The sequence below is a fragment of the Tenrec ecaudatus genome, chromosome 11, assembly GCF_050624435.1.
Source record: "Tenrec ecaudatus isolate mTenEca1 chromosome 11, mTenEca1.hap1, whole genome shotgun sequence".
In the NCBI taxonomy this organism is placed as follows: domain Eukaryota; kingdom Metazoa; phylum Chordata; class Mammalia; order Afrosoricida; family Tenrecidae; genus Tenrec; species Tenrec ecaudatus.
Window position 1 is genome coordinate 11,745,526 of NC_134540.1, and position 17,781 is coordinate 11,763,306.

Below are 17,781 nucleotides of genomic sequence, written 5' to 3' on the forward strand. Positions count from 1 at the left end.
GACTCCACAGCTACAGGCGTTTGCTCAGCAGCTCTGATTTTAATAAGGAAGCACCTGGGACTGAACCCATCACGCGTGTAAATTGTGTAGAAACCACCCATCCTCATGGAAGCAGAGATCCTCATCTTTCTCCCACAAAGGAACTGATGCGTTTGAAATGCTGACCTTTCAACCAGCAGCCCAACACGTTAACCCAGCAGTTCTCAACATGTGGGTCGCGACCCCTTTGGGGGTTCAAAACCTTTTCACAGGGGCTGACTAAGACCATCCAAAAACACAAAGTATTTCTGATGGTATTAGGAACCAAGACATCGCTCCTCTATCCATCTCCAAGCGAGTATGCCCATATGCAAATACGCCCACATACAGCACCCGGTGCCATGATATCACTGCGCCAACCCCGTCAGCTACACCCCGTACAAATACAGGTGTATGGGGCACGGTTGGCGCCATAATGTACTTATGCGGACCAGTCGTACATGTGTGGAGAGCAGCTACTGTGTAGAAAGCAGCTACTGTGTTGAAAGCAGCAGTACTGGAGGTAAAACGATACTTCATGAATTATAATTACTGGGGATATGTAAAATCATGTACTGTAAAATCAACTACTGCAAAAAAAAATCTGTACCATGGGAACTTAATTGAATATGCTGATTGGTCTTTTTATATTCAGCTGTAGTTAAGTTCAATTTGTAACAATGAAAATACATCCTGTCCTTCCACCGCGGCACCCATCGAAGAGTCGCAGCCATGGCTGTGCGCTACTCTGTGGCCGTGGGCCTCGACAAGAGCCACAAGGTGACCAAGAACGTGAGCAAGCCGAGGCACAGCCGCCGCCGTGGGCGCCTCACCAAGCACACCAAGTTCGTGCAGGACATGATCCGGGAGGTGTGCGGCTTCGCACCCTGTGAGCGAAGGGCCATGGAGTGCTCAAGGTCTCCAAGGACAAGCGGGCACTGAAGTTCATCAAGAAGCGGGTGGGCACACACATCTGGGCCAAGAGGAACAGAGAGGAGCTGAGCAACGTGCTGGCCGCCATGAGGAAGGCCGCTGCCAAGAAGGACTGAGTGCCATGCCCCCCTCTCCTCATCCCTAAAAATAAAGTCTTTCCAGAAACTGGAAAAAAATAAAAGAAAATACATCTTGCATATCAGATATTTATATTATGATTCATAACAATAGCAAAATGACAGTGATGCAGTAGCAATGAAAATCATGTTATGGTTTGGGGGGGTCACCACCACATGAGGACCTGCAATGAAAGGGCCGCGGAGTTAGGAGGGTTGAGGTCCACTGCATTAACCCAGAGTGCCACCAGGACTCCTTTCCTTAGTCAGTAAGGCAGTGGCTCTCAACCCTCCTAACGCCGCAACCCTTTCGTGCAGTTCCTCATGTGGTGGGGACCCCCCAAACCATAACATTATTTTCATTGCTACTGCATCACTGTCATTTTGCTACTATTATGAATCGACTAACCCCTGTGAAAGGGTCGATTGACCCCCAAAGGGGTCGAGACCCACAGGCTGAGAACTGCTGCACAGGGAGATATAAATCAAAAGCACAGTGAGATCTATCACCTTAACCATATTACAATGGAAATGATTTTTTTTTTAAGGAAAAAAAGGTAGTTGGTAAGATTGTGGAGGAACCAGAACCTTCATCCATCGTTGGTAGAAATGTAATGGGGCAGCCTCTAAGGAAAACACAGCTGTCAAAAGTTGAACACAGATCTACTACCTGCTCCAGCAATCTCAACTGTGGATATGTGCCCAGAAGGAAAGACAGGACACAAGCAGTAACTGCACAACAGTGTTCACTCAGCACTTTTCCTAACAGTCAAAGGTGGAAATAACTTAAAAACCAAGAGCAAATGAAGGAATGAGATATTGCTCAGACAGACAGAGAAACACAGTTCTGATAACATGCCATAACATGTATAGGCCATGAAAAACTTTACTCTGAGTAAGTCAGCCACAACGGACAAATACTAGATTGGCTTCATTTACACAAAAGACAGAAAGAATTCACAGATCAGGACTCATTAACCCGTGATCCAGGAGAGGGATGAATGGAGTTTTCCCTTATGAGGCTTTGCGTTATGTTAATAGTGGTGGGGGAGAGTGATTTGGAAAGGTACAGCAACCAAGGTTGTACAAATGAAAGACTAATCATTTGGCTGAATTATACATGTATAGATTCTTGAGTTGTGAATATTTTGTATATTTTCTTTTTTTGGTTAAGGAGTTTTTTTATTAAAGGAGTCTTTATTGTTTTCTTTTGTAGTTCTTAACTTGCTGGGCATTCCACCGCACCACTGTTGATAAATATTTTGTATATTTTCATAAACATTTATTATACCAGCAAATTATCAAAAGCTGAAATTCAATTAAAAGGTCTAAATAATCTTAATACAAATCATTTAATCTAATAAACTGAAGAAAAGCAAAATCAAAACTGAATGCTTATAGGACTCCATTTTTCACTAGGTCATTAATAGATTCAGAATATAATAAAAAACACACTTCTTGTACAAGACCTGACAGTAGTTCAAGAAATTTTAAGCAGTCTTTACAGGAGAAAGTTAAGAAACTCAGACAGGAATACTTAAATTTTTTTCCTGGATTTTAAAATCTTGGCAAGAAATTAATCTTTAATAAAATAATTTAAGGCCTAAAAATGCTTCCATCCCTATAATTCAAGACAATTTTACATTCATTTCAGAAACTAATTGTTGTGCTTCATTTGACTATGAGGAAATCTAAAATAAGAATAGGCAATGAAACATTAAATACTTAACGACTTATAACTCAATAACCAAATTCCAAAACTATATTGAAAAATATGTTTTATTTCTGTACCTCTGGGAAAATCTATTTCAATATCCAAATCAGGTTCATATGGTACATCAGGCATATTGGATTGTGTCTCTGGGTCAGAATTCTTCAAGATATCTGAATTGATAATATCTGTTTCAATAATTACACCTGTAATGAAACCATCATAGTACCATTAAAAATCAAAGTAAAAAACCTTAATAGAATCCTTATTTATTTTGGCCAAAGAGAGTCATTTAATTGAAAATACAAGAATAGAACAAACATCTTTATTAACATGTTATAAAAGGACAGATATTTTTGTAAACTACTATAAATTTCATAGTTATAATTAAACAATGATGAGTACATCCAAAATTTTATGCCAACCAATTTGGATGGTTTTCTTCAAAAGTTAAATAGCACACTTTGAGTGAACAACAGCTGTGACTCGCTCATATGTAAGGTCAGGTTTGAAGTTGAAAATCAAAACACATACAACCTTGAATGCATTCCACCTGAATTTAGAGAACATCTGAAGGACAGATTTAACACACTGAACACTAATGACAGAAGAACCATAGAATGACATCAAGAACATCATGCATGAAAAAATCAAGATCATTAAACAGGAAACAAGATCTAATTAGATGTCAGAAGAGATTCTGAAACTTGCTCTTGAAAGCAGAATAGCTCAAGTTAAGTGGAAGTAACAGTGAAGTAAAAACGCTCAACGGAAAACTTCAATGGGTAGCTTGTAAAAACAAAGTAGTATCTTATAATGAAATGTAAAAAGACTTGAGCTAAAATATAAAAAAGAGCACTCGGCCTATCTCCGAGCTGCAATACTGATGGATTCCATGGGCAAAATATTTAATGATGTAGCAAGCATCAAAAGAAGATGAAGGGACAGAGAAAGTCACTGTACTAAAATAAATGGTCAACATCCAATCATTTTAAGAGGTAGCATATGACTGGGAATTGATGGTATTAAAAGAAGTCGTCTAAGCTGCACTGAAACCTTTCATGGAAAATATAAGACTCCAGGAATTGACAAGATACCAATGAAAATGTTCAAAAGAGCTAACACAGCTCTGGAAGCACTCATTAGTCCACAGCTAGAAATATGGAATATCGTTCGTTAACTGACAAACTGCCTGAAGAAATTGATATGTGTGCCAATTGTAACGACAGACTACGCTACAAGATCAGTAAATTATCAACGATTATTAATTCAGTAAAACTTTGAAAATAATTCAATAGTATATCACCAGAGAACCTTGAGGAATTCAGGCTGAATTCAGAAGAGGAAGCAACATTAAGGGATATCACTTCTGATGTAGAACGATCTTGGCTGAAACCAGGAAATATCAGAAAAGTTATTTACTTGTGTTTCAATGACTAAGCAAAGGCATTCAACTGCCTGATCAGAGCACACTATGGATAAGACATAGAAGAATGGGCATTCCAAAACACTTCACTGTGCTCATACGGAACTTTTCATGGACCAAGAAGTCATTCCAACAGAACAAAGGGATAAGTGTCAGGTTTAGAATCAGGAAAGATGTGTGTTAGGTTGTATCCTCGCACCAGACTTATTCACTCTCTATGCTTAGCAAATAATCTGAGAAGTCTAACTATATGAAGAACGTTGCACATCAGGATTTGAGAAAGGCGTATAAAAAACCTGAGATATGACACAAACGTGCTTGCTGAATTTGAAGGTTTAAAGTACTTGTTATGAAGATTAAAGACATCGGTCCCTAGTAATCCAATGTAAAGAAACCCAAAATCCTCACAAATGATTCAGTATACATAATGAAAAGACTGAATTTGTCAATGATTTCATCTTATTTGGAGCCACAATCCAGTGGTTAAAAACAGTCAAGAGATGTAACGATGCATTGCAATTGGAATAGCTGCTACACAATGTTTACAATGTTGAAGAGCAAGGATGTCACTTTGAGAACTAAGTGACCCAAGTCATGGCATTTTCAATCACCTCACGTGAAAGTGAAAGTTGGACCTCGAACAAGGAAAACTGCAGAAGAACGGATGCATTTGAGTTGCTGGTGAAGAATACTGCCAAAAAAAGAAACAAATGTGTGTTGAGTGAAGGACGGCCAGAACGCTCCTTAGAAGTGAAGAGGAAACTTGTCTCATGTTAAATGCCTGGAAACAGACATAATGCTAGGTGAAGTAGGAGTTTGGGAGAAAAATAGGGAAGATTCTCAAGGCGATGGATTGACCCAGTGGCCACAATGGGCTCAAATATAAGAATTGTGAAGATAGCTTGCCCTAGGACTAGGTGGTTGGTGTTGCAGTGTTTGCTGTTCGTAGGCTCACTGTGAGTCAGTACTAATTTCATGGCAACTAACAAGAGTACAAAAGGTGCCCTGTAGGCACAGTGGTTAAAGCATTCGGCTAATAATCAAAAGGGAGGCAGTTGGAAGCCAACAGGCACTCAGTGAGAGAGAGTGATGGCAGTCGGCTTCTCTAAAGATTTACACTTTGGAAACCCTGCGTGGTAGGCCTGCTTTATCCTCTAGGATTGATGTCCATCTGAATCGGTATGATGACAATGGGTTTTGCTTGAATGAGCGAAGCACATGAAAAACTGAGGGTACGTGGTTAAATGCAAGGTGGATCGTGAAGCACCATAAATACTTTCTGATGTAGCATTTCTCCCACGCCCATATCCAGCTCAAGCACAGAGGTGTGCCCTGGAGGGTGAAGCAACAAATCACAAGACTTGTGAAAACCAGTGACAAACGACTTATTATATGCGGTATCGCTCACTGTTGATGCTGGCCGCTTCTGGCTTTCCCTCATCTGCAGTCATGATGTCTGTCATTGTAAGCAACTCTCCATCCAGATGTTCGGAAGAAGCTTTACTTTTTATCTCCTCACTGCTCTCCAATGGGGCAGGGAGAAAAACAGGAACTGGCACCTACATATTCAAAGGATTTACTTTTAAGGTTGGCTAGGCATTTCAAAATTTTGAGTCAACAATTTCTCCCATACATAATCTACTTTATAATACCATATTTCTAAGTTATATATATATATATATATATATATATATCCATATCCAAACAAAGATGTTAACCGTGTCAGGAAAACCCCAAAGCACAAGTTGCTACCTTTTGAAATAAATGTTGAAACGAAAAGTATTCAAGGTGGTTCTACCAAGGAGCTACCAAATGTCGAGGGAAAATCCCACTATTTTTTCCCTTCTATTTTTCACAAGAGCTTGGTGAAGCGCCCTCGTTTTCTCCAGAGTACTATCATGGCCATGCTCCGAGAGCGTCCTAATTACTACAAGAGATTTAGAATAAAATAATGTAGTATTTTATATGAAACATTCATCTGTTTCAGTTCTAAACCTTAGTTTCACATATATTGAGAGATGGGAGATGTCCAAACATTCATGAAAAAGTTGCATTAAAGATGGCAAAATCGGTCCATGAACATTTTGAAACCCTCTTGTTAACTTTCTTGTAAAATGAACTCAAATATCAAATACATTATGAACAAGGCAGAGAGCTGCTAAGCTTCTAGCTCAGCCTTGAGCACACACCTATTAAAACAACGCAACTATGACAACTAAGAGTCAACCTAACCTGAGTTATTTGTTGAAGAAAGGCAAAGACTCGATTCTTTGTTTAATTGGCTAATAATGACAATGAAATGAGTGTTTTCCCACTTGTGCCTGCTATCTCTCAAAATGACAGAGTCAGAACAGGACTTACAGGAACAGGAACGGCAGTGGGAAGGAGAATATTCTGAGTGTACATGTGCATAGGTACAGGAATGTACACGGGCACAGGGATAGGCACCGGAACATATTCTGTCTTCCAGTCATCATCTAAACACACAAAAGGAACACATACAGGCAACAGTGTTAACTGGGACTCACATATACCTGATCCAAGAAAAACACTGCGCGCCTCTCTTAAAGAAAACCCCTGGTTTTAACAGGATCAGTAAGCTAACTTAAGATGCCTTTGAAAACATATATCATTGCACACCACATTGAATTTCTGTGAGCCCCTTCTAAAGTCTTATTTAATCAAACAATTAGATTACAGTTACCATTGTAAACATGATGTAAATACATATTTAGAACGATTTCATCTCACTCTGACAAGGAAGCAGCATGATCTTTGCTGACCATCCTTCCTAAACAGATGGGCTTTCTCAGAGAACGCTATTTCAGAGACATCGACCCAAAGAAATCCCTAACACAGCATGTTTTCACTTTTGACAACTTGATTCTTCTGCAGGATATTATTTGAGGAAAGCGTGCATTGTATTTAGCGATACAAAAATAATGAAGTCAAATTTTCCTTACCCGTCTGACAAGACTTGGTCTGCATATGAGGCTTACAGTACGTTGCTTTAGTCATTGTTAAAGGTTTGCAGAGAACTGCTTTGTTCTTCATCTCTTTGTTGGGTGTTGGAGAAGGGGGTGGTGCTGAAGCCTAAGCAAAGAGAAAACATTGTATTTTTGCCTCTAAAATTTTCACCATATTTTAGTGTTATTACATAGTACTTAAGCCCTGAGTAGGAAACACAAAAAGTGCATTAATCATTCTATCATTAATTATGCTTTCCAGAGTCTTCCCTATAAATCTGTCCCCAATACTGGTTAGACAGCAGTTACTTTTTGTTCTCCAGATTTCTTTCACCTGTCAAACAACAGCAGCAGTACACTTTTTAAAAAGATATAAAAAGAGAAGTCTCGTTTTTCAAAGTACAAAGTCAAAGTTATTAACCTGAACTGCAGAGATAAGGAGTCATCTTTTAAGTGTAGGTGCAGTTATGACTACTTGATGCTCTATAGCCCCCTCTATTGGATAAATAAATAGATGGTTGATGTTGCTGTTAGAGGTCAGTGAGTAGACTTGACCCAGAAACTAGGTGACAGAGCACAACAGCCCGAATGGGGTTTTCAAGGATGGAGATGACTGCCAGGTCTTTCTCCCAGAGAAACCTTGGTGGGGACCAAACAGTAAGCCTTCCTTGTCAGCAGGCAAGCACTTGACCATCACACCACCAGGGCTCCTTATAAACAGATTATTACATGATAAAGAAATTTAGTCAAATATTACTCAAACTTGACTCAAAATATGACCAAGCTTTCAACTGTATTCTCGGGGCCTGTGGGCATGGTTGGAAAAGGTTGTGCTAATAGAAGTGTGTCTTGAGCATTTTTGACCCTGGAGGACTAGGAGCAGAACTTGATGCTTCCTCCTCCCTTTCCTCCCTGTCTTCCAGGGGGCTCTTCCCTTACGCAGCTGTTCACAAAGACGCTTAGTCACATCCTCCAGGAACAGATGCAGCCACTTTTCTGACTGTGACCAACAGCAAGTAGCAGCAATGACTGTGGTCTTGACCATGCAAATATTACGGGGTGACTCACATCAAGTAATAACTACCTATTTACATCAGCTTTATGTATTCATGTATAGCAGATATATCTATAGCCCCTAGTGTGCACAGCCTATGATGCATCTATGTATTTCTGAGGAGGGTTGAAAATAACTTATTAGTATCAGATAATTTCAGCTGACTACTTTCAATGTGTCAGCAGAGAAAAAGTTTAAATCTTTTATTATTATAATCAGGATAGCCATAATTATTTTCTTACCCCCACAACTGATAGTGCCACACTTTTATGAAAATCATAACCATGTCACTGAAATAATACTCACTGTCATCTTGGTTCGGGACGTCTGGCAACTCTGATCTACAAAGACAAATGAAGTTTTTTTTTTTAAGTATCCTGGCTTCAGAATTTTATAAATCTTTATTTCTCATTACATTTAAAATTACTTATTTAAGTGAATATTTTAAATTAAAAATACAACATTGAAATAGAAAGTGCTGAAAAATAACCCTAAGTAAGTGGAATCAACTCTCTTATTATCTTGCCACCTCAGAAAATACTCACTGCTCTACAGCCAATCCTATGTTGCTGGTTTTAAGACCAACTAAATCTGACTTCTTTGAACACACTGATACTTTAAAAGGGAACAAAGTAAAAAGCAATGATCTCTAAAAAGTATCCTTTCCAATGTTATCTGGATGTTTCCACTCGGAGAAATGATGAAATTTAAACAGCTGTTAGACTAATTCCAAAGTGTTTTCTTCTTTCACTGCTTTAGGTTCAGAAGGGAGGAGCAAAGACAGATGCCGGAGCAAAGACAGCTCCCTCATGGGTCCATACCATAGTGCAGGTTTTCCGGGCCTTTCTGGGTGGTCATGTTGGGCTCGTTCTGCTGGCAGTAGAAGCGCAGGAGGCAGTGCTGGTCACAAAAGTGTTTCATCTCGCCCCGCCACTGCACCCGCTCCTTCAGGGTTCCTTGAGACTTACAGCAGTCGCACCTGGCCGCCTTAATGGAGGAAAAGGGAAAGTTTTACACATTTCAAGTCAGGAAGCTTAAAAACTCAAATTTATGCCAGAGTCTTATTAACCAATTAGCAAGATATTATCTGTGATTATCTCCAAATATACTAAAACGATGTCTGATAAAGAAGAGAATTACAATACGAATCATCTATGTGAAGTAAAATTCCTAAGAAAACTGAAGGGGAAAAAAATGAGGCAATCAACCACATCCTTTTCTATACTTACCAACAGTTCAAACCAACCTTGGAAATGGGAAACCAATAAATAAAAGTGAATGGTGAAGGGCCAAATTTAAGCATTTAATTAAAAAAAATAGTTTTAAGGGCCAGGTGATAGACTGGCAGAAGTCTACAGTCACGTTACATTCAAAATTTCTGGCTAATGAAAAGATTTCTAAGACTCATTAGAATTAATTTAAAGAAGATGGAAAAGGCTAAAGCAATCCTGAAGGTATTATGATGGGGAATTTTCAGATGCTCATTTGGAATATTTTTGTTTCTCAACAATATAATAAACTTGAAGGGCCTTTAAGGTGTACTGGTTCCATTTACTCCAGGTTCATGTTTTAAAGCATTCAATGTGAAATTCTTTTACAAACAACCGTATGGTCCGCTAACAAGGTCACCCCTATACCCAGGAGGAAAAAAAGCCCTAACCAACCCCTAACAAAATGCAAAAAGAACAAAATCCCCAGCTGTTTCATGGTGGCCAACAATCTAGGGGAAGATTTTCCATTTTAGAGGTCCCACTTTCTCTGGATCGTGTCCATTTTCACTATGTCTTACCATCTGAACCAATAAACCAAAAAAACCCACGTGACTAAATCTTCAATACAGTACCTTTCATAATTAAGCTTCTGGTTTAGTGAACTAAATCACTGTGATTTTGAAATATGATCCTTGGTGTTCACTAAAAACTTTGAAGCTTTGATTAATCAATAGACATTGTTGCTTGTATTTCATAATTGTCGCTGTGGCCTTTCCTCACTATGCTAAAAATGTGCTCGCATGCTATCCTGTGAATTTTGAATCTCTCACTTTATGTCTTAATAGGAGTTCTATCTCAAAAGCCCTCGCTAAGGCTAAAAAATAAATGATTATGCTGGTAAACAGGTTATATATAACAAACATACCCCGAAGTAAGAACACAGGCTTTTTTGTTCTCCGGGTCAGGTTATTTCTCCTGCTGAATAAATGTTAAATGGAAAAAGCAGAATTGCACTATGAATTATGATGAATATTCATAATTATATCACTATCACAGCTCTTGTCAAAAGAAATTCATGAACTTAGATATTATATTGCTGGTAAGATTCGGTGGTAATCTCTGTACAGTTGCATGTAACCCAACCTTGTTTATCCTTATTCGATGATGATAAAAATCTGTTATTAAAATTATCACCAAAGATGGTCTTTAAAATAAACACAAGCATGTCCTAGTTTCCTTTTTTTTCTAAAGCCTTTCATGATTTCTCTCAAGAGAAGAGGCAAAGGACAGAGAAAAAGGAAGCTTACCAAACTAGCCAATGGGCCCTAGCACAGTGTAGGAACACAGCTAAAAGTAAAGTTGCAGCCTGACCACGCCATTCACCGAGACTGTAATTAAAAACCCTGAATTCTTTATCTGTTCTCCAGTCCTCACAATAGTCCTCCAACAAGGCTACTGGAGACTAAGGTGCCAAGAAGGGACTTGCCAGGTCTAAAAGCAAACACCAGAAGATGCTGTAACAGGATTTAAGATCAGACAACCCAAGTATGGACCTGGACTTTTATTTTTCACAAGTTACAAAGACCATTCATTACATGTAAATGAGGGAAATGTGATTGTAAATGAGGTAAAGCAAACCGAGCACACAAGTGGAATAGAAATAAAATGTCTCGTAGTTCGCTGCAAAGAGGTTCTCAATATGACATATAAAACCCAAATCACTGTGTATAAAACATATTCCAATCATTACATGTACTACTTCTGAAAGAACTTGGTAACAATTCCATTTATACAATAATTTAGATGGCTAAGCACACAAGACCAAGCACATGACACCCAAAAAATCAGAGTACTGTAACTTATTTAATTCCAGATTCTTGGCTTTTACTCGGATGGTTCAAAATAAACTAGGATCATTTTTATATGAAGGAAAAAAAGGCAAGATGAATGCCAATTTGCAAAAGGCATTAAAGTATGTATACACCTACTCCTTACTGATGGAAAACAAGCTGACACTTTGAATGTCTGACCACGGTAAAATATAGACTAGCCAACTAATTTGCACATTAACACCAGATGCCTGACAGTAACCACTGCCAAGGAAAAAGGTGAGAGTGATGCTGGCTGTGATGGTCAAGGTCATGTGTGAACTTGGCTGTGTCATGGTGCTCAGTGGTTTGGCAATTATGTAATATATTTATTATTGTACTGGTGTTATATAGCAATGTAATCTGGCAGCCAAATAATATCATTTTTGCATAATGCAGATTTTCACACGCTGACCTAATCATGTCAATATGTGAAGAGTGGGTGCACGTATGAGAGGACTACAAAAAGTTCATGCAAAGATGAAAAGATGAGGGTTTTTCCCATGAGCCTCCACATGTCTTCAGGCTGAAAGGATCGTGAGACCTTAGTTCTAAGTCTAATGCTATAACCAAACACTTTCGTCCAGCAACTCGTGCAAACTCCTAGGTTGTTTGTAATTGGGTTAAATAAAATGGCCCATTTAACATCATCATTAATCACCACCATTCCTTATGGGCACCACACCTCCCCATCAACTGCGAGAGCATTTTAAGAAAGTTTAACATCAATGCTTCAAGTGTGACTTTTTAAGTCTGGTTCAAAAAGATTGCATCACTAATACCTCTTTCATTTTTCTTGTCATTGTAGGAAAGCCAAGGGTTTTATGTTACTAAAACAAAACACAAGAAGACCAGTTCAAAAAGACTATTTATAGGTAAGTACTAATTCAAGTAATCCTAACCTAATCTCGACAATATAGAAATTGCCTCCTCAGCAACTGACAAGTCATTCTAGCTGCGCTCCCAGCAGTTCCCATGTCGCACATTTGACAGATAAACAGCCTTGGAATGCTCCCTTCTATCTGTTCCAGTTTAGGAAAGCAGCTTTATTTTGGATGGTGCGGGAAGACTATGAGCATGGATGAGTTAGGGACACTTGCCCAGCACTTTCAGAAAAGAATTATTTGCAACTTCCAATATATCATTCCAAATACACATGGAAGATTTATCACCTCACCCCACCCCCAAAAGAGTACAGTGGTAAGAAGTGCTGGGAAATTGGGAACTATTCAATTATTTAAGTAAAAGGAGTTCTTCAGTTATATAAACCACACATTTAAATATGCACTACTAGATTATCTTTCTGCAATAGTTTCCAAGAGAATGAACAAAAACCCTAGCTAGCAGTCTATACATTAAAAATAAATAAACCAACAAAAAACTGATTTCAATTACCACCTGGAAAAATTTACTTTGAGGAAGAGTAAAATATACATTTTTCTAAAAAGTTTGCTGGAAGACAATTTGATTCAAATCTTTTTGGCTTGTATGAGGCTAACACTTAAAAATCCAATTAAAAGCAGATTGTATTTAATAAATCTCCAACTGAAATCCAAAAACAAGTCATTATACAGATAAGAATCAAAATATCTCATCAGTTGGGGGAGCAAATAAGCACAATTAAAAACATATTAAATGTAATTTTTCAAGTATTTTACATCCTATTTAATTATGGCGTTTTAAAGTCTTGCTTGAGTTTCTTTCCTCATAAAATGTAAAGACACAGGATGGTAAAGGGCAATTTGCTTGCACCACTGTTGAGGAAGTCAACACTCACACTCATTGGGTGCTAACAGACTGGCTAGATGGAGTGTTTGCATCGCCCTTGACCAAGACGCTCTTCTCCACATGGATTTAGGCACTGTACTCCTCATGTCAATTAGATCGACATTTATAAGGACATTTTTAATAGACTGCAATATACCCATTGCATAATACATAACAAAGACCACTGTAGGCACTGAAAGAAAAGAAAAACACCCCAATCCGTGTGGACTAATTTGCTACCGTTGCAAGAGGTGGTACCGGTAAAAGGAAGCAAGTTTAGTCTGAATCGGGCACAAAGCACACTGCTTAGAGATATACTAATGGCTGCCTCCGCAGAGAAGCCAAGCATGAATCAGGAAGGGCGACTCCTTTTTATATTCTTCGATGGTTTGATTGTGTGTTAGTGTATTACTACATAGATATATCACCATTGCAACTTACTTTCCAAATTCCCATCAGCTAACAAAAAAGCTTTTATGGTTATTCCTCTGAGTTTACAATGAATATAATGTGGATACCGAGCCCTGGTGATTCTGTGGTCTTAAGGTGTTGTGCTGCTGAGCAAGGTCACTGGTTCAAACCCATCGACTGTCCTCCAGAAGACCAGACTATCTGCTTAAATACAGACTCAGTCTCAGAGACCCTATATATGGTCAACATGAGACACTGTGTGCACTATATATTTGTTGGAATTAAAATAAGACAAGGAATACATAATAAAAATGTGTTTAATGTATAAAACCCTGACATTAAACAGAACTAAAAAATAAACTGGATATTTAACTAATATATTCTTACATATTCCAAAATACACTATTTCAATGAATTTTCATCATTAACAATGCATAAATTAGAACATTACATACAATCACCCTTTAAAACATGTAGCTAAACAGAACAAATGACAACATCTAGAAGGATGTGTTCCTGTGCAATGGGGCATCTTTCTGCTTCCCAAAAGAAGAAACAGATTCCTTTTTTAAATTACAACCAAGATATATTCTAAGTTAAAAAAAGTCAGAAGTACATTCAGTGAATATAAACAAACAAAATCCTCCAAACTAGAAGACAAAAACAGATTCAAGTTTAGAATTCATAATTACACAATATTCATAAATTTGTACAGTGACATAGTTAATTCACCACTTTTACATGGAACAATGCCCGTTTCAAACAGCAAGCCTGATGATAAAAGGAAGAACCATTAGTAAAATGGATTTGCAAATGTGTGCTCACGAAATAGCTTTACTTTCCTGAACTTATCCTAAATAAATTTTGGACAACTAAAATCCCCTAGGCCATGGAGAAAAAGTAGTATTTGGAGTCCTCTAACCTACAACTGGGCATTTAAGTCACCATAATATCATTTTCTGAGTGATTTCTCAAAAAGGTTTTTGACAAAATCATTGATTTAGACTAAAAGGAGTCCATGTTAGGGAATTGGTATACTATCTAAATTTTGCATCAATTTTAATTCTTAAAAGAGTTTAAAGCAACAGTGAATTAGTGCATTAATACTTTAAAGTATACCAAACCTCTGAGCCTTAAGAGTTGTTTGACTCTGACAGCTTGGGCGGCTTCTTCCTCCACTTCTAGAATGGCATGTTTCAAAAACTCTATATTATTTCTAATGTAGCTAATTTCTTGAGCTGTAGATATTCAAGAGCCAAAAACAAACAAATAAAACAAAACAACCTTACAATTCTCGGATTGCTTTCTTTCATTTTAACGCAAATCACTTTCACTCGATGGACTAACTAGGACCCTCGTTAATTTCTGCCTTGGTCATTTCATTTGAAGCAGTCCTCACTTTGAGGCATGATGACAGCTGTCTTCCACAGGCCTTACAACTGCAACCATAATGAAGCTTTACTGCTGAGATGGTCTCTCATGTCGCTGAGAGAGAAATGTATTCATTCTTTCACTAATTCTTTCCTGGGTAATATCTAATTACCAAAAGTACAAATTGTTACTTACTTTCCCAAAGGAATTTATCTGGAGTGTATTAAAAGTAAGCTATGCTCCCCCACCCCCCCAGGGGGGATGAACAGAAACCACGGGGGAAGGGAGACAGCAAGCAGTAGGTGTAAGATATGAAAATAATAATTTGTAATTGATCAAGGGGTCATGAAGGTGGAAGGAGGGGAGGGAGAAAAAAAAGGAGTTGATACCAAGGACTCAAATAGAAAGTAAAGGTTTAGAAAATAATGATGGCAACATATGTACAAATATGCTTGATACAACTGATGCATGGATTGTTAAATAAGAGCCCCCAATAACATAATCTTTTAATTAAAAAAGTAGATTTGAATAAGATCACATTTATTGCTTCAAAGTAAATGTTATTGGCATTTATCCATTTTTTAAACATATATGTATAGATCTTATGTCTTGATTAACATGTATGCTAATATATTTGTAATGGTAAAACTCCAAAAATGTGTTGCAATAGCTGCTTTATAAAAACTGAATTACTTGCCTTGTAGTACCATTCCTGAAATTTTTTGCAGCATTCTTCACTGCAGAAGTCCCTCACAACACCATCAAGTTCTTTCGTTGCTCCCTTCTTACACAGCTGAGAGCAGTAGTTGCAAGTGACACATCTCAATCCTAAGCGTCTTGCAAAATCCTGCTTATATAATAGTTTACAACCTGAAAAATATTACAATGATAGATCAAAATGTAATTCTGGGCCTATTACAGGCCTTATAAATTAAACAGATCACCAATAGCTTGAGGAATATCTTATCTATCAGCTTGAACATGCAGTCCTCTTTCTCTCCTAATCAACATTATGAGGTGATCAAAACTTGTCTGTAATAAAGGGAAACAATATACAGAATAGCAAATTGGATAACGTTCAATAACTAATCTCAGACATGGCAATCCAATAATGTCTTTTACAAATTTGGCTTATGTATTATAAAGTTAACACATTACAAATAAGCGTTTTAGAGAAACAAAACAATATAAAATGGTGAGACCAAAAAACCAAAGATTTGTTTCCAACTCATAATAACCTCAAGTTTCTGAGGCTATAAATCTGTATGGGACCAGATGGTTCCATCTTTTCTCCCATGGAGTGCCCGGTGGTGTTGAACTGCCAACCTTGTGGTTAGCAGCCCAACACTTACTTGACAGTACCACTAAGGAGGCACTGAGTAAAATTACAGAAAACACTAGATGACCTCACGCATGTCGGAATAGAGCAGAGCCCCACAGGGTTCTCAATGACTGCTCTTTTCTGAAATCATCAGGCCTTTTGCCCAACTTGAGCCTCCAAACTATTGGGTAGCAGTTAAGAACATTAACCATTTTAATACCCAAAGATTTTTAGTCAAATTTTCTTGCCTTCTCTCTCCCGGTCATCCTACCAAAGAAAGAAAGAAAGAAAAAAAAACCTTTATAAGTACAATTTATTCCCCAATATTTTGTTCCGAGGAAAGATTTTCTTATTCTACTTCTTTCAATGCTATTCCTCACCTGTGAACACAAATGAAAACTGGATTTTTATATAGTTTATCTGGCACTCAGGTATGCAAGCACCCTCCTCTGATTTACCATCTGTTGTTGTCTTTACTTAAAGGCATTTTCAAAACAGCACTCATATTCGATTTATCTAGCTAGATTTTAATGAGTGACAAGGACAAAATTTTATAATTTGTGAAAACTTCCAACAGAGAACTTGATGTCATGAGAGAAAGCTACTTAACAGGAAAAAGACATGTATTTTATCCTTTCTTGCCATATTGCCATCTAAATTAAAATTGTTTTGCATACCACTTGTCCACTTACTGTTAATTTTCTAGTAATTAAAAAAATATCCATACAGCCCAAACAGAATAGGATCAATGCTACATATGTGAGGCACCAACAGGCTTAGGGCTATGACAATGTAGTTTTTCTCTCTGGGGGGCTGAGCACTCAAGTCAAATTCAACAGCCTGTTTCCTGAGCCCAAAAGTATGAAACCACAGATGGGAGGGAAGGAAAGGTTGAAATGTACTGAAATAGAAACCAGTATTTCCCTGGCATTCTAAACTGAATAACAAAGCATTTTCCTATTGTAGTATTGCTGGCGGTGGCTTTTTATCCCAGATACACAGACTGTCTTTGGAGCCAGGCAGTAAACGATGCAGAAACATACACAAGAGGGATTCTAGGGACGGGGTAAAAACAAACCCATCGACTTCAAAAACCATCTTTCAGACCACAATTTGCTGGTACTCTAGCAATATTTGGGCATAATAATTATTTTATTTCTGTTTATGACTGTTGTGATGCAAAATTACGTCACCAAAATTTTTTCAGAGAAAACAAGTTGAAGCTCAGAGGTTGAAAACAAGTTGAAGCTCAGAGGTCAATATAAAATTGAAAAGAAAATTAGTAGAAAAGCAAAAGCATTTGTAAAAATCATACAGATATATAGTTTTCAATATTTTGACCCCAAAAACCATTAAGTAGTAAAAGCTATAAACAACACTGTTTAAATTCACTTGCCTTCACTACAGAAAGGTCTCTTAACGCCAGAGAAATTAACTGTTTCATGAAGAGTCTTCTCCTCTTGACAGTATTCACAATATGTAACTATGCAATGCAACTTCTTATAGTCATCCGAACAAGTTTTGCTGCAGAACTGATACACTTTGTTCTAAATGTACAATGAGAGACTTGGTGAAGTAGGTGGCATTCAAAGAACATGAGGGGGAAAG

General features: G+C 37.7%; 1 protein-coding gene across 1 annotated transcript in view; it reads right to left on the reverse strand.

The window, feature by feature from the left end:
- ZMYM2 (zinc finger MYM-type containing 2) overlaps positions 1–17,781 on the reverse strand; it is a 106,142-nt gene that overhangs the window by 14,866 nt on the left and 73,495 nt on the right. Inside the window, exons 12-19 of the mRNA XM_075562852.1 lie at positions 17,570–17,720; positions 15,550–15,722; positions 9,046–9,211; positions 8,531–8,565; positions 7,168–7,297; positions 6,566–6,681; positions 5,613–5,763; positions 2,859–2,984 (exon numbers count right to left, since the gene is read on the reverse strand). Coding sequence (XP_075418967.1) covers positions 2,859–2,984; positions 5,613–5,763; positions 6,566–6,681; positions 7,168–7,297; positions 8,531–8,565; positions 9,046–9,211; positions 15,550–15,722; positions 17,570–17,720 — 1,048 coding nt within the window. The remainder of the gene's footprint in view (positions 1–2,858; positions 2,985–5,612; positions 5,764–6,565; positions 6,682–7,167; positions 7,298–8,530; positions 8,566–9,045; positions 9,212–15,549; positions 15,723–17,569; positions 17,721–17,781) is intronic.